Genomic DNA, 24,181 nt, shown 5'->3' with positions numbered 1-24,181 from the left:
CTTTCAAAAAGATTTAGGATTGAAACTTGAGTAACTTTCAAAAACTCAGCTCCTGATGCCAATTGTTAGAACGTATGGCCTAAACAAGAGGGGGTGAATTGTTTTCGCAAATATTGGAAGTAGGGTGAAAAGATTTGTAAAATCAATCAATTGATTTATCTATTCAACTGGAATATTTAATAGATTAGCAGTTCTTTAAGAAATATTAACAGTTGTTTAATTGAAACAACTGATTGTTTAATGCAGCATAATAGAAAATATTATATTGCAGTTTATCAGAGAAGGAAAAAGAGATTCACACAGGTTCACTTTTAACCAAGAGTTACATCTAATCCTCAGCTAACCACTATGAATTCACTATGCAATCAAAATCAAATTACAAAACCACACAAAAAAAGTTGATCTTAAACCCCTCAATAACACACAACACTCTTAGCCAACATCACACTTTTCAAAACCACTTTCTAAAACTGTTTTACACCATAATACAATATTAAAATAAAGAAATATAATACATTTGGGCTTTACAAATTCGTACAAATTCGTAGAACAATTGAATAGAAAACCTAGATTCCTACTTCACACACAAGCAATGATCCAAGACTCCAAGAATGAGTAAAAACTCTTTGATCTTCTCTTGGAAAAGTTTTTTTTTATAAAACTCTCTTCTTCTACTTGAAATGATCATAAAAGTCTTTATATAAACTTTAAAAAAGAGGTTAAAATCATTTTATCATTAATTGAAATAAATCAGTTAAAAGCATTTAAAAATAGTTTGAAAAACATAACAAAATTATGTTAAAAACACTTGATTGATTTCCAAAACAAATTGATTTTTTTTTTCTTAAAGATTGCACATAAAACAACCAATTCAATTATCAAAATAACCGATTTTTTTTCTTTACAAAAAAGAGAAAAGAGAAACAAATAATTTTTAAATCCTTTTAGAAACATTAAGTGTAATTCAATCAATTGTCACATAAATCAACCGGTTGAAAAATTGTTGTAGTCACCAAACTTTGAACATAAATTTTTTCAACTTATTTAAACCACACAAGAACTAACTAAAATTAACACAGATTTGAAAACCAAAACTTTTAAAAGATATTTAGAATCAAATGAACTTGGATCATAACTAGGTGTAAATTAACAACTCAAAATCTACTAAACAATACACACAGTAGCAAATTCTTCAAGTCTTCAAAGAAGATTTGGAAACATCAAAGCACCTTGTTCAATAGTGAGGACGTCATTGCATTACTGATGAACTACTTAAAGGTAATTCTTTCAAGCAGAGGCGGAAGGCCCACATCCAAAAAATTAGTTAGCGATTGTGTTCATCACCCCCTTAGGGGGGTGTCTCGGGTTTCCCTTGATCTAGGTCATTGGGATGGTCTTTACTGCTCGTTCTCTTCTCAACAATGACCTCCACGATAGTCATATCTATTCCAACTATTTCTTTCTAAGGACCAAGGTCTTGTTGGGTATATGGCTTCCTTGATGTATTGTTTGAGGTGTTATACTTGTATTAGCTCCTCAATCTTGTCTTTCGGAGTCTGGCATTCTTCAATTATGTGGCCGAATTTGTTTTGGTACCAATATTAATTTCTTGTGTCAGGGTTCGATGGGGTTGTTACCTTTCTACATAGGGATGATTTCAACATTGAGGGCTTCCTCTAGGATTCGACTTTGATTTGCAGTTAGAGGGGTATGTTTGGTGAATTTTTTCATTTTGTGTTCTCTAACTTTGATAGTATTTTGTTGTCGGCTAAACTTCTCAGCATGCTTTCTCTTTGAGGGCTATCTCGAACTTGTCCTTGCTTATAAATTGTCACAGTTCCTCCAATTACATAAATTTTGCGCCCTTAACCATAGCTCATCCAAGTTGGCCGCTAGCTTTTTACACAAGTTATTCGCGAGTGGCCTCAATCTCAAGTCGTGACCATGTGGTGGAAAGCTACCTTAGATCTAAGGTTTTGGATGTTCAACGCTACTTTTTGAACCTTTCCATAAATAGGTATAGTGGTTCCCCTTTTTCTTGCAAGATATTTACTAGTGCTACGGAGGTTAGATGATGAGGTTGACTTATCACCAACTGTCCTTTCCAACTTGAGGAAAATTTTGCTACCAAGATGCCTTCATAAAAGGGGTTTCAGAGGGTTGCTCCTGTTAGAAAAGATGGTTTTAAACTAGAGGGGGGGTGAATTGTTTAATGAGGGTTTTCGCAAACTTTTCAAAACTAGAATGAATTTATCTCAGGAACCAATTGATTCAGTAATTCAGTTAGCCAAAACAGCAAGCAAAAGCTATAGTACCAGAAAAACAATCGGTTGTTTCGTAGAAACAATCGGTTGTTTATACCAGCAACCAATAAATAAACTGAATTTAAAGAGTTAGAGATAGAGAGATTGTACACAGTTGTTTATACTGGTTCACTCCAAATCCAGAGCTACATCCATTCTTCTCAGAAACCCTGAGGATGTCCAGTAAGCAATCACCACTTGATCACTTACACAACAACCAAGAGAATGACCTTGAACACCTCAAGAAACACACTCTCCTTGGCCAACACTAAGATTGCTGATCTTGAACACCTCAAGAACACACAGCCAATCTCAGCAAACACAGAAACGAAATTGTTCAACAGAGTACAAGGATTACACTTGTTACAGAAGATAATCTGAAATCAATACAAGCAGAATCCTATTCCAGCACTTTGATCAATCACAAACACTTAGCAATCTCAGCACTTTGAAAAACTCTCTTAGAAAAACTTTGTCAAAAATTCTTAATTCTTAAATCTATTTTTCTGAATATATTCAAAGATGTAGTTTGTTATCAAATCTTAACAAACTCTTAAATTGCATTAAAAGATTGGTCAAAGCATTTAATGACTGGAGCGTAAGCAGTTAAATCATTTAAAGCTCAGTCAAAGAAAACAGTTTTTTTGTTATGGTCCCAAAACAAACAATCGGTTGTTTCCTCAAATTAATCGGTTGTTTTGGTACTTAACAGTTCAACCATTCAAAACAGTTTTCAATCTTTTTCTCAAAACACCTAAGTATAAACAATCGGTTGTTTCGACAAAACAATCGGTTGTTTTTACTTAGTTTGAAATCATTTTGTTTTCACAAAGATTGAGAATGCTAATGCTTTAGATTTAATCACAGGGTGGATTACAACATATAAACTACCCCAGAACAAAGCTTAAACCAGTACAGCAACATCAAGCATAGCAGAGGCTTCAACATCCTTCAAAGGATTTAAATTCTTCAAAACATTGAACACCACTTGGTTCAACAGCTCCTACCATTCCAAAGGTGTGGGACAGGGTATTAGGCCAATACACGACTCTTTTTAGCTCAACAAGCTCCATCTACAATCTAATCAACACCGTCATTTATTCTGCCTTAGTCATGTTATGTTAACCTCTGACTATCAGTTCATCATGTTTCTCATCATTAGTATTTTTATTCATAACTACCTAACTTATGTTGACTATGGCGTAACAACTCCCAATTTGTTCACGGACAAGTATGTGAAGAAAAGAACCTTACTTGTAATGAAACTCATTCATCCAACTTTCATTCAGTGACTTCTTCAAATTAGAATCTTTGTTCCAATTTGAATTCCACAAGGTTGTTTGTGACAACAACACTTACTCTGGCCCGAGGAAAATATAATCTTAAATTTTTTTTGTTCAACACACTTTTTATTGACAAAAATTCTTGCAAAACTTATTAGAAAAATATAAGATATATCGAATAAGCTTTTTTTTTTCAAAATTTGGTTCTCTTGAACATGGTTTCCTGTTTTAGTAACATGTAATTAAAAAGAAAGATAATTCAGAGCATCCATAATTTATATAAACATTTTTCAATCAAATTATATGTAACAATAAAGTTGTTAAATTAAGTCTTTAATCTAATTTTGTGGATTGATCTTACATATTAATATTTTATTTAACCTTGAAATTCTTTTCTGAGTTGTTTTTCTTGTCAATTTTTTTAGCTCTACAATTAAATATTTTTTAAGTTGATAATTTTTTACAAAATTTGATCGGTCAATTTTTTTGATAAATTTTAATCATCAATAAAGTTGATAAACTTTTTCGAAGAATAGTCAATCGAATTTTTAATAATTGGTCCTTGATAAATTTTAATTATTGATAAGGTTGATAAATATCGTATCAACCTATAATGTAAAAAAGAAAATGGAAAACATCAAGATATTTAATAAAAAAAATCTTTTAATTTAATCAAGATTTAACTATTTTAAAAATTTATGTATATTTTTAACTGAGTTTCTTCTAACAATTTTTGTCTTGTTGAATGTTCAAAATATTTTTTGTTTTTATTTCAGTGTCATTGAATTTTGTAGTGAACCAAATGAAGTGAGTATTCGTTTTGTCTTCTTATTTCTAATTTGTCCATCAATTAGCATATTGATTAGAGGGAAAAGAAAGATGAATTAAAAATAGAAAGGGAAAAGTAACAGGAAAATTCCCCTAAAGTGTGGAAATATCATGAAGCATAGATGTAGAGTGAGGCCATTTAGGTCATCATCTGAATGAGGCTTAGGTCATATATCTTGGTATTTCCAAGTTGGACTGATTGCATAGTGCACAAGTCTATAAAAGTAGCATCACTGAGATAGATCCTGGTCAAAATTCACCCTTCTTTTCTGTAAAAATACTGAGGTTCTCTTATATATGCATATATATGGTGTTATATATTATGCTCTCAATCACTCTATTCTTTGGTTAAGATCTTCTTCACTCATAAGAGAGGATGGGAACTCTGTTTCCAGATGAAAAATCTGAGAACCCAAATGGTGTTCAACAGCTTCACCACCAAAATGATGTTGATGCAGGAGCTCTCTTTGTCCTCAAATCTGAAGGTTTTTATCTTATATTATGTATCTCCTTCTTCTTCTTCTGTGCTTCGTCTTTTGCGGAAAAACTCTTTAGAACCATAGGATTCTTATCCCTCTTGCTTTCCTAATATTTTGCACTGTTTTAAGACTGTTGGTAATGGGGAAGATTTCACATTAATTAATTACATTTTAAATTAATTTTACAAGATTAAATTAAGTTTAAATTTTGTTTAGGATAGTTATTTAAAGTTTATTTTAGTAAAAAATTGTTACTATTTATTATATCATATATTATTTTAGAATATTTATAAATATCTAGTCTTATATATAAGTTAACTTATCTCATGATAAATAAATGTGTATTAAATATCTCCTGTCAATTAATAATAAATTAACTTGTAATATATAAATAGATATAAATATTGTAGTATAAACTAATTGAGTTAAGTTTAGATTTCATTTAAAAAAAAAATTAAAAGTAAAATAACAAATACAAACTCTCACGTTTCATCTTATAAACCAACACCATACAGAGAATTGTTACCCTAATTAATAGATAATTATGTTTGTTCAAATTGAGTATGAAAAGTATATACCATATATGATAGATAAACATTCTGCACATCGTCTCAAACTTATAAGCATTATGATCCGTAAAAATTAACTGAAAAGTATATAAACATTCAAATAGATACTGTATTTGTACAAACTGATAGATCCGGAGCTAGTTATAATAATTATTTTTTATTTCTTTGTTATTTTTTTTTTCATCTCATATTTGTTTCTTCGTGTTCTTGTGCTTCTCAGCTCTTCTTGTGCTTGTTCTTTGGTGTTAAATTGGGAGTTAACCTGTAAATGGTTTCTTTAACGATTAAGTAACTACTTTATATTAAGAGTGTGTGATATATTTGATAAAAATGTATATAACTTTGGATAACAAGAATTATTTATAGTGTTTAATAATACATTATTTTATTCATAAATCTAATATCTTTATTAAAATAATATTAGTTTATTTATCTAAATTTGTCGAAGTATTGTTGGAATTTATAGGAGTATATTACCCTGATCATTGTATTCTTTATTTACTTTTTTAATATAGTCAGTTCTCTTCTAATCAGATTGATACATATTGGTTATATTATAATTATTAGGTTAATGATAAAACCTACCTTTCAATGAATCATGATTTCATCGTAGAAATCAGTTCGTTGTTGTTATTAGCTTTTCCTAGCCGACTTTGATGAACCAATTGGTTGACTTAATTGGTTGCCTGTGTGGTTTTTAATTTTTTATCACCAAATTGTTGACTGTTTGGTTTTGAATAATTGGAGAGCATGTGGAAGTACACCAAGCAATTAAGACAAGAAAATAATTACAATTCAAAAATGGATATTATAATAATAATTATTATTTATGATATTATTTATTGTGTGTGATTTTGCAGGTTCTTGGATGCACTGTGGATACCATTTGACAACATCGATTGTGGCACCAACTCTTCTGAGTCTTCCTTATGCATTCAGCTTCCTTGGATGGACGGCTGGGATCTTAAGCTTGGTGATTGGAGCATTGGTGACTTTCTATTCATATAACTTAATATCTAGGGTTCTTGAACACTACGCCCAAGATGGTAAACGTCAGCTACGTTTTAGAGACATGGCTCGTGATATTTTAGGTACCTCACTCTCATACTATGCTGCTTTTATTTCCTACTCAATCGCCTCTTTAATTTTTATTTTTTTTGTCACTATAATTTGTAAACCTAAGGATGTGAGATTAAGTGTGATATGTGGGTTTTGGTTAAGGTTTAGTTCATTAAAGAAAAAATAGAACTTGAAAAAATAGAACTTCATGAGGTTATAGATAAGTGTTCTTAATTTCACAGTGATAGTACTTGATTTGGTTTTTTAAAGTTTGATGTATAATTACACTAGTATATTTAAAAATGTATCACTATTTAGTCAATGAAAGATTTTGTCACTAAATTTTGTAGACATAGCTTTTCCATCAAAGTGGGGCAATTTTACTTTGTAATTTTAAGAATGGGTAAAAAAAAAATTACAACATTGATAAATCGTGTCTTGAAAGCGTGAATTTGGTGAAGAAGTCGTGATCAATGAAAACGACTTTAGGGTTGGTGAAATTTGAAATCAAAGTCGTATCATAATATTATAACTTTAGTTAAAAAATTACACTAAAGATATACATGATATGGATGACACGTGTTTAGTGTTAAATGAAAATAATTGAAGTTGTATATGAATGTTACAACTTTAGTGTTAAAATAATCCAATTTTGTAAAAAAAAATATTATGATACAATTTTATTTTTTATTATAATTTATTTTAAAATATTAAAAAAATAAAATTAAGAGATTGAAATATATATAAGGTATGGTTTGGCAAAAGTTTCCATAAAAATATTTTTCAAAATACATTCCATGAATTTCAAAAAGTATGTTTTGGTAAAAACTTTCATAAAGGATAATTCGAAAGTCATTAAAAAAAGGATAAAATAGAATTTTTGAAAATTGATGGGATGTAGGAAGAATTTTGATAGGGTATAGGAAGAAACCCCTTCGTTCTTTTGCTAATGTAAACCTAACCTTGACAGGTCCAAGATGGGGTCGTTATTTTGTTGGCCCAATTCAGTTTGTAGTTTGTTTTGGTTGTGTAGTGGCTTGCACTCTTTTAGGAGGACAATGCATGAAGGTTATCATCAACTCTTCATCTCACTTATTTATCAGTAAAGAAACTATATTTTATATTATAAACTATGTGCATAATTTTCATATCATTGGTTCTTTAATCAAAGATGACTCTATATTCAATATTATGACTTTACAAAAATCAAATTGATGAAATGCAGGCAATTTACCTACTGTCAAATCCAAATGGGACCATGAAGCTTTACGAGTTTGTAATCATATTTGGATGCTTCATGCTAATTTTGGCTCAAATCCCATCTTTCCACTCACTCAGACACATTAATCTAGTCTCGTTGATTCTCTCTTTAGCCTATAGTGCTTGTGCTACGGTTGGTTCCACTTACATTGGTAATTTTTTAAACTAATTTTTTTCTTATAGGAGATCTCACATCAATTAGAGATAAAGTCAACTCATAATATATAAGTGGGTGCAAACCTCACTTTACAAGTCAATTTTGTAAAGTTCAATTAGACTTAAAGTTTACAATTTAAGATGGTATAAAAACCATTTAAAGTCTATCATAATCCTAGACCGACTAAAGATAATATCAATTCATAAGATATAAGTAAGTGCAAAACTCACCAATTTAGTTAGGATTAAAATTCATTTCTTAAGACTTCTTTTGGTAATTTAGCAATTTGCACTTTATGCTTTGGCAATTGAATTGAACCTTTTGGTTTGAAATTTACAATGTTTTTATAGGAGAGTCATCCAAAGGACCAAAAAAGGACTACTCTTTGAAAGGTGACACTGAGAATCGCTTATTTGGAATCTTCAATGCAATTGCCATCATTGCCACGGCTTATGGAAATGGAATCATTCCAGAAATTCAGGTTCATCATAATAACTAATCATCATAATTAAAAAAAGCAACCTCATTATGCTTAATTGTCTTTATTTTGTGGTTGTAGGCAACACTAGCACCACCAGTAAAAGGAAAGATGTTCAAGGGACTATGTATTTGCTATTTTGTACTTATAGTCACTTTCTTTAGCGTATCTGTATCTGGTTATTGGGCATTTGGCAACAAATCTGAAGGCCTCATATTAAGCAATTTTGTGGACAATGGGAACCCTCTGGTGCCCATGTGGTTCATTTACATGACCAACATTTTCACTATAACACAATTATCAGCAGTTGGTGTGGTATGTCATATATTAATTATTATTCATTTTTGGTTAACTTCTGGAAGAGTTTCTAAGAGATAACTTATGTCACTTTTGAAAATTTAATTTATTAAAGCATGCATAGTTAAACTTTAATTCATGTTCAAACTATAATATTAAATATTCCTACACATTCAATCTTCATTATGATTCTATATATATGAAACAAATAACAATACTTTTAACACTATCATTTGTTTTTTTAAAAAATAACTTTAAAGGGTTCATCTTAAGCAAAATAACCATTGCATTTGAATCCAGGTTTATTTGCAAACAACAAATGAAGTTTTGGAGCAAACATTTGGAGATCCAAAAAGCCCCGAGTTCTCCAAACGCAATGTAATCTCCAGAGTAATTTCTCGATCACTGGCTATTACTATTTCAACCATTATAGCAGCCATGCTTCCATTTTTTGGAGACATAAACTCTCTTATTGGAGCTTTTGGCTTTATCCCTCTTGATTTCATCTTGCCAGTGATTTTCTACAATTTCACATTTAAGCCATCTAAGCGAAGCTTTATTTATTGGTTGAATGTAACTATTGTTGTGGCTTTCTTTGCATTGGGAGCAATAGCAGCAGTTGCAGCAGTTAGACAAATAGTTCTTGATGCCAAAAGTTATCAATTATTTGCTAATGTATGATCTGGTTGTTCATACATCGGAGTATCTAATGAAAACTGGTGGTACAATTCATATATATATTGGTGCTACTTTAAAGGGGCAATATTTTATAGTATAAAATTTAGAAAAAAAATGATAATTTGAAAATTGAATTGGTTTTGTTTTCTCCTTTCTTTTCTTTATGTACCATAGTCAAAGGTATTTTAAAATTCTACAACAATGCTCTTTAACATTTACAAAATATAAATAGGCCCGTGAATACTACTACTAGGTACTCTTAATAGATATTTTATTTTCTTCAACCATATTCAACCATTTTCTTCCCATTAATTGTCTCTAAAGTTTGAAACTAATTGTTGTGCTATTCTAATTTATTTTGACAACTACTACAAAAGGAACTACGAGACATGAAAATGATCTTTATAAAATATTAAAATGATCATGGCATTGCTAATCCTGAGGTACATTCAAATATTTTTCAACATCCATCCTTCGATTGAAAAAACTAATATCTATCTATGCTAAAATAAGTTAGGTTGGTCAAGGTAACCCACTACATTCCTACTTTCTCTCTCACGAACCTATCACACTCTTTATCTAATTTTATTAAGGATTACATGAACTTGTTCTTCTTTAGGAATATCGTTTATAAATCTTATAATAAAACAAGCAACAAAAATATTTCATAAACTACATAATCGTTGTAACAATCCACAATGAAAGTCATCGAACATAAAACTAAATGTTTGTCTTAATGATTTTATAGTAAATATCATCAATTGTAAGACTTCATTAACAAAATGATCATTTTAACGGTCCTACAATAAAGATCATAAACTTGTTAACAAAATGATTGTCTTAATGATCCTTGATAAGTGTCTAATTTCAGTAATATTTCATATTAAAATATAGGCACTTATGAGTATTAATTGCTAAAATAAATATAAAATAATCCAAAATTTATGAATTTATACCTTTTTTCATATTTTGTGATCTTTATTTGAATAAGAACATTTTATTCCCAAATTTGGTGTTAATTTCAGGTTTTTAGGGAAGAATGGAGATGACTAGGCTAAAGAAGAATAATATAAGATAAAAGGAGAAAGATGGAATGCCCCATAACACACAAGTGCACAAAAAGCCCAAATCAGCATCAAAGCATATCGCTCAAGCAAGCCCATGCTCGCTCAAAGCGAGAATGCTCCAGCAGCATTAGACAAAATCGACGCTTTGCTCGCTCAAGCAAGCTATATCTCGCTTGAGCGAGATAGCACCAAAGACATTGGGCCTTTTTACGTTTTACTCTATCAAATTAGCCTATCAATGTCACGCAAAAAAGTCACTTAAGTCTAGCAAATTAGGTTAAATAGGGGGCTTGAGGCACAATCCTGGTGTGCCAGATTGAGAAGAAAACACCACTAAGTGACTTGTAACCCACTTGGGAGAATAGGAGGTGTAGGAAACATTAGAGGAGGTAGTCGTCAAGGAGAAACATCCTATATCTTTTTTTCATGTCATCCTTGCGTGTAATAGTCATCATGAGTGGCTAATTCTACCATTTGGGATTGGAAGTAATTTGTTCAAGTTCTTAATTATTGAGGTGATATCCGAATATAATATTTTGTTCTTGATTGATTATTGGTATTATTGTTTTGCTTCTAATTCTTGATCTAGAATATTAAATCTGACTGGAAAGTATTTTTATAGTTTTGTCCTAAACAATAATATTTAACATATTTGAGTGTTAGAAATAGACTTGAAATGTTAATTGTTATCAATGTCTGAGCTGGATTCTAAATTGTTTTTATAAATATGCGAGAAATCGATACTTAGGAAGCATCATAATAATTTTATATGCGAGGAATTTATATAAATGAATTTTATACAGGCATCAATATAAATCAAAGGACATAATGTTACCATGCTAATCAAAATACATAAGAGTAAGAAAGATGAAACTCAATCCCTATTTTTTCAATTGAAGCAACAACTCTTTGCCTTGTTTTCTTGTTAATTATTGTCATCACAACAAATTCTAACTAACTTTTACTATTCTATTTTATATTTAGCGAATCTTCTACTTAAATATTCAATTATTCCTTGTGAGTTCGATATTCGTCATTAGGAAGACATTATTACTTTTGACAACATGGTGCATTTGTCGTAAAAAGTCATCAATCCTATACTAAAGATCATCAATCGTAAGATCTCATTGGCAAAATGATCATCTTTATTAGGGATGAAAAAACGAGTTAATCTAGTGTATCATTGGCCCGCCGAAAAAGGGACGAAGCTGGTTGACTCATCATAGTAAAACGAATTGAAAATCTTAAGCAGGTTGTCCAACTTTTTTAATTTTTAATTTTATACTTTAAAAACTTGAAAGTTTTTAATTGATTAAGTAATGTTTCTAATGGAATAAATTAAAATAATTATTACTTTTACAAATTAGTCCATTATAATTAATAATTAGAATTTAATTTGTAATTGTTAATGACTTATGTTACATATCTGCATCATTCAACTAATATAATAAAAAAGAATTAAATTATTTTAATTTTAATTTTTAATCTAAAAAAACAGACTGGCAGATTAGTCTGGCAAGTAAGACCGAACAAATCAAAGTGAGCTGACGGTTGAAAACATCAATCAAAGCCAATTGTCATTTTGTTAAACCTACAATAAAAATTAGATTTAATTATCTTATTCATCTTTATATTTGGGATCAATATTCAACTTAGTACTCTGATTTTTAAAAAAATCAATTTGGTCCCTATATTTTTTAAGATGTATTCAAATTGGTCTTTTCCATTAAGTCTCACCTAACGACGTTAGGTGTTGATTACATGGCAGAGAGAAAGTGTTTATGTGGCATGGAGAGAGTATTTATGTGAAGAGAGAGGTAAGATTGAGAGTTATTATTATTATTATTATTAGTATTAGTATTATTATTGTTATTATTATTATTACTACTATTATTCTTAATCTTATAAAAACAATAATAATAATACTAATACTAATAATAATAATAATAGTAATAATAATAATATTAATATTATTAATAAGAATTGTAACACCCCGAAAATACATCTAACTATTTAAAACGTTCTACGTATTTCTATACAAAATTAGAGTTTTTCAAAACATTCCTCATACATGATTAGGACATATAGAAATATAAATATTTACAATATAAGTTTCAGAGTCAACACCCTAAAGCTCTTCAGACCCTCCGACACCTGTAATATCATCTGCTCGTGTACGTAGTACAGTCATCGCAGTTCAAACATAACAAGAAAAACAAGGGTAAGCTAGTGAAATTGCATATCATATCTAATTCTTGCAAAAAGAACCAACCAAACAAATCATTTATAAGCATTTCTTTAAATGTTATCATGTAAAATTTCAATATCAATTTCATCAATCATATAGACCACACATGGATCTATTTTTCAATCACAATCATTGGATTTCATTTCAATCCCACTTCATCTTCCGGAAGACTCATTAAGTATGCCCCTACCAGATACTAACACCTGATCCAAAGATTACCTGCGAATCTAATAGAAAGGATCGGGGTAAGTTCAAACATCCAATACCGAGTGTCTACAGTGGGACCCAGTGTGTATGAACTCCCTCCCACCTTCTCACCACCTAATATCTTAGTCTACATGACTTAGATCATTAGTGAAGTCAGAGGATCTCCGTTAAACATAGGCTTTTCATACTTAACGTACCATCAAACAACAACTCATATATTATCCCAAATGTATGACATCATTCAATCACATAACATTTAAAAATTCATATCATTCCAGAACTTTTCCAACGTTGAAAACAATATTTAACTCTCAAACTATCAAAATATAATATTTATAAAGTTTAAATAATATATAAACAAACACACAATATATAAACAAATAACACCCCTGCAAGAGAAATTCAATATTGGGACCACGTCCCTTCCACATTCAGATCTTCTATCCTAGGGTGCTATTAAAAATTAAATTTAGCTTCCCTTACCTCAATTGCCTGCTTTCCAAGCAACTTCTAGAATTTTGTTCCCCACAGTCTGGATAAACTTCAATATTGATGACTAAATCCTAAGAAAAAATAGACAACAAAGGATATTTAGAGTAAAAATGAACTTACTCTGTTTGAAAATCTAATCGGGTAGAAATGTTCCTTAACTCCTCAGCTACAGCGTGGTACGATCAGATTCTAAAATAGATGAAGATTGGGAGAGAAAATTAATAGAGAAGGAAGAGAGTTGAAGAGGAAAAGAGAAAAAGAGAAAACGTGCGTGAGGGTGAGGGGTGGGGATCTGCTGGGTTTCTTTTTTTTTTACAAGCTGTTACAAAAATAATAATATTATTAATAATAATCATAACAATAATAATAAGAATTGTAATAATAATAATAACAATAATAATAATAATTATTATTATTATAATTATAATAATAATAAGAATAATAATAATATTAATATTAATAAAATTAATAATAATAATAATAATAATAGTATTAAGAAAATTAATAATAATAATAATAGTAATAATAATAATAATAATAATTTTCAATCTCACCTCTCTCTCCACATAAACACTATCTTTGTCATATAGACATTCTCTCTGCCACGTAAACACTTTCTCCCTGCCACATAAGCAACATATGACGTCGTTAGGTGGACTTAACGGAAAGAACAAATTTGGATACATTTTGAAAAACATAGAGACTAAATTGATTTTTTTGATACGTAGGTAATAATTGATAAATAATATTAATTTTACCTATTGATAATATCTATGGATGATTATTTATATGTAATATTTAATTTATTTATAAATATAGGTTTATGAGTAACTTGTATGTAGTGTTGAATTAATATTTGGTTAATTTTAAAAAGAAATTGTAGTGTTCTAACACTACAAGAAAATTATGAAATAAAAACTAATTTTAGAAATAAAAAATAATTAGTTGTTATAGTGACTAAATTAGAGACCATTTTAGAGACTAAAAATATTTTTGATTTATAAATTAGTTTCTATTATTATTAAATAGTTTCTAAATTGATATCTAATTAGGAACCAAAGCTTTTGCTACCAAACTTAGGTAGCTAATTAAATACAAATTTAGAAACTATTTAACATAATAGAAACTAATTTAGAAACTAAACAAAATTTTAGTTTAAAATGGTCTCTAATTTAGTCACTATAGCAATTAATTATTTTTTGTCTCTAAAATTGGTTTGTATTTCATAATTTTTTTTAGTGTAAAAACTAATTATTATATGAATTCAATATTCAAGGAGTAAAAATTTTGTTTAAGAACCGAGGAAACAAAACTAACAAGTTAACGCTTATAAATTACATCTTTAACAAGTTAATATCATAAGTAAAATTAATAATAATATTTATATTGTTAATAATAATATTATTAAATACTAATAATAATATTAATAACAGTTAATAATATAATGATAATATAAGTAATATTAATATTAATGATACCATAAATATTTATTAGTATTAGTAATAATAATATTAATATTAATATTAGTATTAATAATGTTATTAATATTATTAATAATATATTAATATTATTAACAGTAATAATAATAATAATATTAATAACATTATTAATATTAATAATAATATTAATAACATTATTAATATTAATAATAATATTAATAACATTATTAATATTAATAATAATATTAATAACAGTATTAATATTGATAATAGTGTTAATATTATTATTGTTAATTAGTGTATAATATTAAATTTATCGACAGATTAAAATATGTTACTATTAAAATTTGTGACTAATATTTGATGTTAAATTGATCCGTAGATAGTAATGTGTATGTACCGTTAGATTTATCTATAAATACAGAATTATAGATAATATTTTGTGAATAATTTTGATAAAAAATTACAGTGCTGAAGTACTTAGAAACTAACTATTATGTAAACTCAATATTCAAGGAGTAAATAATATTTATTTAAGAATGGAGGGAAACAAAATTAACAAGTTAATCCTTATAATCTTTAACTCTATGCAAGCAAAGAGATTCAAAGTTGAGCTTTGAATATTTTAGTTAAATCTTACACTTTATATCATGATATCTTTGGTTGAACAAAAGTGAAATTAAAAAATTAGTTAGAAATTAACATGTTCTTCCGTGACTGTGAATGAAAAATTGGAAGTTGATAATTATAAAACTAGTTTATTAAAGTGTTTGATTGAAGTTAGGGTTCTGAAAATCAATTCAGTCATTAACTATAACGAATTGAGTTAATTATTCAAGAGTTAGATTATTGATTGAACTAATTTATATAAATAATAAATTATTATTACATATGTCTATAAATTTAATAATTTATATTATTATAATAAAGTATTATCATATGAAATAATAAATAAAGTTGACTCAAATGCAATTTTATAATCTAAATTTTAAAAGCTTCATCGGTGGAGTGTAACAATTATCTAAAATAAAGTTCTTAATAATATAATTTTATAAATGAAGATTAAATAAAACAACTCCATAATCAAGATAAAGAAAAGAAAAAGACATTTAAAAAAAAATCAATACAAACTCAGACACTGGGTTTTCCTATGACTGAAAAAAATTATTCATTGAGAATTTTTTAAGACAAATTCTTTCTGCACATATGAAATTCAACCTACGCATATGAAGTCGAACATGCACCCAATTTTTTTAGTGAAATGATGAAAATGTTATTGTAAATGATAAAAATAATCTTAAAAGAAAAGGGTGTAGATAGAAAAATAGTTATGAAACTCTTTTTTGGATTTGGATTTTTCGAACATATTTCTACATTTTGGATTTTTTTTAAATACATTTTCAGATTTTGTGTTTTGATTTTTTTTTTCGAAATATATTTTATACATTCTGAATTTACTTTTTCCGAATGAGATTTTAATTTTTAAATTGTGTTTTTTAAATTTTGAATTTTCAAATTAAAAATAAAGAGTAATTTAAAAGTTTGAAAAATGATAGGAAGGAAGTTCAAATTATAATATAGGAAGAATTTGTCATTTCTTAACTTTATATAACAAAGGAAGTCTCTCACATTGAGCAAGATATGACTTGGTTTAGACAGTGGAATACTCATTTCAAGATTTAAAGCAGAAAATGAAATCACAGAAAAACTATCACATTAATCAAAAGGAACTTTATTCCTTTTTAGTTACAATGCTACTAACTAGATGAACAATTCTTGACAAAGTCATACACTATAAATATTCAACCTCTGGCATGAACCAGAGAACATAAAACTTAATCTCCATATTGAAAACTACAAAGATGCTATTGCAGATAGTTTCATAATTCTATAACATTTGCATTCTCGTCTGCAGAAGTCTTCTGATCTGAATCATCTGATGCAGACTGTGGAGCCTGGTTGTCCATATCAACACCAATAAAACATGCAGAATGCACATTGTGTGGAGTAATACCATTATCTGTTCCTCCATTAGGTGTGGCAGAAAACACATTCTCTGCTACACAATCAGGTATTGTTGTTGCTTCAAGTCCTGTTGGTGGTGGTGAAGAACAACTCTTCTCACCTTCTGTCCACTTTGGAACTTTCATTTTACCCCTTTCTGAATCTGGACTTTCCAGCATAAGGGGGACATTAGAAAATCCAAACAATTGTTTTCTCTTGATTTGAGTATTCATGTTTTGCTTGAAAGTGGCCATAACAAGCTGATGCACACAAGAGACAAAAAAGATTGAAAATGATCATAATGCAATAGTGTACAGTAATAAACAAATAAGCTAAGTACATCTAACAAAATTTATGAACAAACTAATTTTAGTATCAGTCTACTGGTTTGCATTAAATGTTGAGCATAGATTGAGATAAAGCTACTTATAATTGAAGAACAAGTGTCTAAAGATTAACTCTCTTGTCAATGATAAACAAAAGATTCCAAAAGTAAGTACAAAGGTTTAAACTAAAGTTTGTGTAAAGACACCTTTTATATGGTATATGTACAATACAGCTATACTTATAAATAACTCCTGAGTAATTTATTGAATCATCTTCCAAATTTACTTTAAATCTCACAAGGTATTCAATGTTTAATAGCACAGTTTATGTGAAATCAAAGGATAAATCTCCACCACATCTTGTAAAATTCTTACCTGAATAGGGCAACCTGCTACCAATGCACTCTCAAGGGTTCCCCCAAAAACATTTCCATCAGATTTAGCCATTGAAATTCTCAATGATCCAATTGTACGAACTGGACCATTAATGCCACAAGTGAAGGTAGAAGTTCCTGATAAAGACAATATCTCATAGGTACCCTGTATGCAGCAAAATCAATTTGAAAAAACAAATCAGAAAATGAAATACAAGGATATAGCATGCAAAATATTCAATATATAATTGTTTTCGGTCTCTCTTTTCCTTTTTCCTTAACCCAAAATCTATATAAATGTTGTAACAAATGCAAAACTTTGATGTCAAGTGAAACAGAAAGCAGGGTAAGATTCATATGAACATTGTTATGCTGGAGATAGTTTGTATATTTGTACCTCAAGTCTCATAATATGATTAGATCCACGAATGGTCACATTTGAAATAGCACCAGTAGCAGAAAGTATGCAAACTGATAGCGGGCTTTTCTCAAAAAAGGACATTATCATTCCTACCAAATTCTGAAAGTGATCAAAAACATGTTATTTTCAGTTGATATCACATTTATAGAACAGTTCTACAAAACTAAGACAAATCTGAAATATGAACAATTCTTTAAGGAGTCTTTTATTACCTCTCCAATTTGCACACTCAGTGCGTGAGGTATGAAGTTTCCCCCTGCTGTTTCTTGCATAAACCCACCTGTGATAAATAATTCAAGCATGAGAAACATATCAAAACATTTGTATGCATGACATGCTTATAAATAGACCAAATAGAACATGAGATTAAAATATAGTGATTTGTTGTTAAGAGATGGTCGAGCCAACAAAGTAAGAGAGACTAAAAAGTTGTAGAATTTATTAAGTAGTGAAATTAAGTATAACTTTAAATACCTCTTATATGTGTATTATAACTCTAATTTCACCTTACAAAACTTCATTTTTTAACATTTACATTCATTCATAAACTATTATGTGTGAATTTTTAACATAAAGTATTTTTCAAATTTCAAATTGTGTACTTTTAAAGTTAAAGTTGGAGTTAATGATAATCAGCATGGGAGTTAAAAAAAATTATTATTAACTTTAATGACTTAATCTATTTTGATCTTGTTACATGTAGTACAATAATCTTCTGATAAGATTTTGCTAACATAATTATTTGTTATTTTTCATATTTTAAAAAGTCATTTAATTTATTCAGAAATAACAACATGTGCTGTAGCTATGGTTTTGTGTTAAAAGAAAAAAAAACTAATACCTCCCAATACCCATGAATATTCGAAATTATTTTTGATAAAAATATAAATTAATTAATTTAATTCCAATCACATAGAAAGAAAATATGACAAAACCAGTAAAAATTTTCCAACACACTTTTAAAAAATATGGTTTATGATTTATATTAGTATTTTAAAAAACAAATTTTAAAGACTTTGTTTCATTCATTCTTCAATTTGATTAATAATAACCAGTAAAATATTATGATAACAAGTAAAAAGTTGTAGTGATAAAATACATTTATTTATCTTTGAAATGCATCTTGGTTTAAAAAAATGTAAATAAACATCTGTCAGCAGAAAACAATTTTGTCAAACAATATTTATGTGCAGACAAATTCTAGATTAAGAATAAATTGTATGTGACAAAACTCTCTCAAAATCCTCCTTTATTATCTTGCTATCATTATAGACTCATGCATATCAACCACCAAGTGTACAAACTCTATGGTACCATTTTGATACCATTTTTTTTCTTCCTTTGTAAGAATTTTTTTTTTCTTGAAAAACATATTTTCAATAATTTTACAAAAATCAATAGTAGGACAATGACTAATTACAAAACAAATAAAAAAAAAAACTGCAAGCAAATATAAACAAAACAAAAACAAGAAAACTCACCAATGGAAGCCATAGCCTGCAGTTTCCCAGAACCACGAGGGCGTCCCCTGCCTCTCTTGGTCTGATTGGAAAATCCTGGTGGCGCCGGCGTCACCGCCGACAACGGAGACGCCGTGTTCCCGACAGCCTCATGCTTCCTCGGCCTCCCCCTTCCTCGCTTCACCACCAATCCCGAACCTACAGCCTCGGAGTTTGGTACGGCCACAACAAGCTCAGAACCAGAACCAGGACCAGTTGCAACATTGACTGTGCTAACAACATTGTTGTTATTGTCTGCGGCGGCGTTGACATGCGTCACTGGTTCCTTAGGACTCTGTGACTCGTCCGATGTGGCGCCCAGAGTCAAAAACTGATCGGTGTCTGAAAGATTCTGTTGCTCCATACAAAGTAGAGAGAGTTATAGACACCCTTTGAGATTGTGAACTTTGTTTGATAACAAAGGAAACAAATTTTCTTGTGGGTGAGGGAAAAATAATAATGAGAAGAAGAAGAAGAGGAAGAAGAAAGAAGGTAATAATGGTGAAGGAGTTAGGACAGAAAACACAATGAAGAAGGTGCCAGAAGAAAAGAAAACCAGTTTTTGAGGTTCTTTCAGCAGAAACTGAAGAAATTTGGATTTTTTTTATAACTTTTCCTAAAAATATGAAAATAACTCTTCTCACTCACATGTTAGGCTTTTATTTTTCATGTGAATTTATAAATGAAGAAAATAGGAGATGAACTCTTATTTTTGTTTTTATGTTATAAATTCCTTACTTGGATTTTAAGCTTGAGTAAAAAAGGACAAAATAAAATTATTATTTGTTATTACTATTTTTTTATTGCATTTTGATTTTATTTTTATTTTTAATTAATATAGGGTAAAAGAAGGAATCTCGTGGATTATAAAAATGAAAATAAATAAATAATAAATGTTTTTTATTTATTGGCAATAAAATTTTAATTGCCATGAATTAAAAATTAATGTTTTATAATATTTAATCAGATTTTTTCCTATATATTATTTACCGTGTAAAATATTTATTAGTTTTAATATGGCATTAATTTTGTATTTTTGAAAAATGTTTCTCTCTCTTAAATCATCGTGAATTAAAATTACAGCAAATTGCTCAAATATTAGTATTTTTAATATTGAAAATATTAATAATATTTTTTTCTGGTTAGTTATTAATTCATATTTTATTACTCTTAAATTATTTAACGTTATTATTGTATTATTGATTTTATAACTTCTAATATTTATAATTTTATTATATATTATTAAAGTAATTCAAATGTATGAATTAATTTGGCAGTTTTGTAATTTTGTATAATTATGTTTAATCAATTTTTATAATTTTTTTCTGTTATTTTTTTCAATTAGTTTCTATAAAATTAATAGTAATTTTTTCTTTTTTTAGTATAAAAACTTCTTAAATAGGTTTTATTTTTCGTAATAAAAATCATTTTATTCATGTTTTTAGGAAAAAAAACATGGAAATTTAATATAAAACAAAATTTAAGATTATTTTTACTGTTAAAATAATTTTATTCTTTCTTGAGAAGACAAATAAAATTTGAATTTTTAAACAATTCAAGATCAAAAGTGAAAACAAATTAATTTTGGGCAGAGTTATATAATCACAAATCTGAATTCATACTTAACAATTTATTTTATATATAATATATATTATGGGAGAAAGTTCCTATATTTTAAAAAATAACTGCTTATTCAGTTTCTTTAGTTGTAATAACCTTTTATTTTGGTCTTTATACTGAAAAAATGTTCGTTTTATTATTTACAATATTATTTTAATTATTTTAATTTTTTTAATTTTTATATATTATTTTTAACTAATGCTTAAATGTTTAGAGATAAAAATAATAATATGTTTAATAATTTTGAATTTTTTTTAAGGGTGGGAAATAAAAGGTTATTTTTATTTAATTAAAGAGACCTTTAAATTATAATATAATAAATTATCTAACAAAAAAATTTATACTAAAATAAAATATACGTAATTTATCACTTATACATTGAAATGGATGGCAAAATGTATTATAACATCCCTTAAGAAATTACATAACTATAAGGGAGACTATGATAAAAAACAATTAATTTTTTTGTGTATGATAAAAACGATTGATTTATTGTGGCACGGATTTAATAATTATAATTTCATTTATAGTTATAAATACAGCTAATTAATTTTCTAGAATATTTTTTCTTTACATTATATATATATATATATATATATATATATATATATATATCATGAAATAGCATTGGTCAATGGCAAAGTTGTTTTTTTCTAACGTAAGTATTTAAAGGTAGATGTTATAAAACTATTTAAATTTAAATTCATGAAAAAAGTATTAATGTTTGACACGTTAAAATATACAAACATTAAATGGATTTTTTAAAAATAATTAAGATATATTTAATTCAAATTATTTTAAAGAGTGGTTATTATCAAACGTTGGCTAATTTAATTGAGAATAATCGAAACTATTGTGTTTAACTGTTTACAATTTACGTTAGGAGAAATATCAAATATAGTGTAAATAATTTCATATTTGAACACATATAAGTTATTTTAAATATTAAGTTGAAAATAATTATTATGAGAGTTATTTTGGAACACTTTACGAAGCAATTGTGTTACTTAACAAAAATGCTGGTAAAGTAGGTAGTGGTCTCAAGTGCCAGATAGTTTTTTATTTGCAAATAGATCGAAATACGTCTCACGTGGCATGCTAAAAAAATAAATAAAACTAAGTAACTAAACATTAATATCAAATGCAATTCAAATAAATTAATTATCAATTTAAAATTAGTATATTAATAAAAATATTAATATGAAATGTAATTCAATTAAAATATTAAAATCAATCAATTATTTTAAAATTACTATAATAAACATAAAATCAATTAATTTAAAAATAAGTTTATTTAATTATTATAATTAATTAATTTAAAAATAAGTATTAATTAAATAAATTGAAAATTCAAATATAAATTTTAAATTAAAATAATCAATAAACATAAATAAAACTTAAAAATTAATTAATTAATTAAACTAAATATTAATTGTAATAAATAAATGAAATTATATATTAAAATCAATACGTAAACTTAAATCAAATATTCATTAAACTCAATAAATAAAATATTAATAAATCATCAAAAAAACTTAAATAAAATATTAATTATTAATCCATATAATTAAATAAACTTGAATAAAAAATTAGAACTTAAAAGATAAAGTTTACCTTCACATAGTAATTACTATTGTAGGCATTATCAATTGTTGAGTGGCATATGTAAAAGTGAGTTAAATTATAATTGAATAATTGAACGTGATATGTAGAATGTTATGTTTTTAAGTAAAAAAAAAAGTGTTTTAACTATCACTTATAGTTTTTTAATCTAAGGTTACTATTCAATTCAACAATTAGTATTAAAGTCAAGGTTACAAGTTTGATTCCTAGTAGGACTATTGTTTAAGAGAAGATTGTTGTATGTTGCACAATGGTCCTGTTGTGTAAGCCAAGAGGGTCAAGTCACAATCAAATAGTTCAATTTCTAGTAGGACAATTATCAGGGGAGATTATTGTAGATGACATCAAATGTCTCATGACGAAGGTCAGGAGGGTCAAGTCACAATCGAATTGTGGTGATTGGGTTGTTATACTCTTAAGTAGAAAGAGTTGCACCTTAACTAACAGTTATAACTTTTTGTTCAATGTTAAGCGTTCAATTCAACAAATGGTATCAGAAGGTCATGAGTTTGATTCTCATTAGGACATTTTTTCAAGAGGAGATTATTGCATGTTGCACAATTGTCCTATAGTGTAAGTCAGGAGGATCAAGTCATAATTGAAGAGTTTGATTCCTAATAGGACAATTGTTGAGGGGGAGATTATTGTAGGTACCATCAATTGTCCCATGACAAAGGTTGATGGGTTAAGTTACAATCGAATCGTGGTGCTTGGACTATTACGCTCTTAAGTATAAAGAGTTACACTCTCACTATTTGATATTGCACTCGAATCAAACAATTACAAAATATATATAATAAAGTCAACCGTTAAAACATGTAACAATAAATTCAACCTTTAAAATATGGAACATATGACATGTAATTAGAAATTCATGTTTAATCTTATTATTATATTGTATAAGGCCAAGGCGATCTTGGTCGGTCGAAATATATCTTGGCAACAATATTTAGATGACTATTCCCTCCAACAATAAGGACACACAACGTACTCTCAACATACTCAAAGGTTACGCATCTCTTCAAATAATTAAATGTAATTAGCAACAACATTACATTTAAACATTCCTGAAATCACAACTAAGGGGTACTTGGATCTTCCTAAAATTTTGTACAAGTATAGACCCATAAAAATTAGCATAAATAATTGGGTATTCCAAACTAAAAGAATCTTCAATCTAATCTGAATATCAATCACTGAATATGAAAAAAACATTAACTTGAACTTTAGAGTTTAAATCAAACTTCAAAATACAAAAATGCATTCATCATGCATGGTTAGCACTACATTGTTGAAGATAGACTATGATGTCTCCAAATCCATGAAGATTGGTTGAAGGATTTGTTGTTGCTTGTGTGTGTGGGTTTTGGGTAGTTTGAATTTGTAATTCACTCATAGATTTGATCTAAGGTTGTTTGCTTTTAATCCTTTTAGAAATAGATGTGTTTTCAAAGAGAAGTGGAAAATCAA

General features: G+C 27.9%; 2 protein-coding genes across 3 annotated transcripts; one reads left to right on the top strand and one right to left on the bottom strand.

The window, feature by feature from the left end:
- The first annotated feature begins 4,518 nt into the window (after positions 1-4,518).
- Positions 4,519-9,449, top strand: LOC137831856 (GABA transporter 1-like). 2 transcript variants are annotated; one of them, XM_068639714.1, is made up of 7 exons: positions 4,519-4,899; positions 6,323-6,553; positions 7,492-7,589; positions 7,747-7,933; positions 8,289-8,419; positions 8,498-8,731; positions 9,014-9,449. In XM_068639714.1, the coding sequence occupies exons 1-7, from the start codon at positions 4,791-4,793 to the stop codon at positions 9,392-9,394; spliced, it is 1,371 nt and encodes a 456-aa protein (XP_068495815.1). In that variant the 5' UTR covers positions 4,519-4,790; the 3' UTR covers positions 9,395-9,449. The 2 variants fall into 2 exon arrangements, with proteins under 2 accessions (XP_068495815.1, XP_068495823.1); XM_068639722.1 differs by lacking the exons at positions 7,492-7,589; positions 7,747-7,933.
- A 7,155-nt stretch (positions 9,450-16,604) lies between these two features.
- LOC137826171 (AT-hook motif nuclear-localized protein 13-like) lies at positions 16,605-20,040 on the bottom strand. The gene is made up of 5 exons (XM_068632047.1): positions 19,451-20,040; positions 18,182-18,249; positions 17,946-18,068; positions 17,550-17,714; positions 16,605-17,108 (listed from the first exon to the last, which is right to left on the bottom strand). Exons 1-5 carry the CDS (start codon positions 19,830-19,832, stop codon positions 16,725-16,727), a joined length of 1,122 nt encoding a protein of 373 aa, XP_068488148.1. The 5' UTR covers positions 19,833-20,040; the 3' UTR covers positions 16,605-16,724.
- Positions 20,041-24,181: the final 4,141 nt, after the last annotated feature.

The sequence above is a fragment of the Phaseolus vulgaris genome, chromosome 11 (genome assembly GCF_000499845.2).
Source record: "Phaseolus vulgaris cultivar G19833 chromosome 11, P. vulgaris v2.0, whole genome shotgun sequence".
Classification (NCBI taxonomy): Eukaryota; Viridiplantae; Streptophyta; class Magnoliopsida; order Fabales; family Fabaceae; genus Phaseolus; species Phaseolus vulgaris.
The sequence above is the reverse complement of the archived record's forward strand: the minus strand, read 5'-3'. Positions and strand labels throughout refer to the sequence as shown.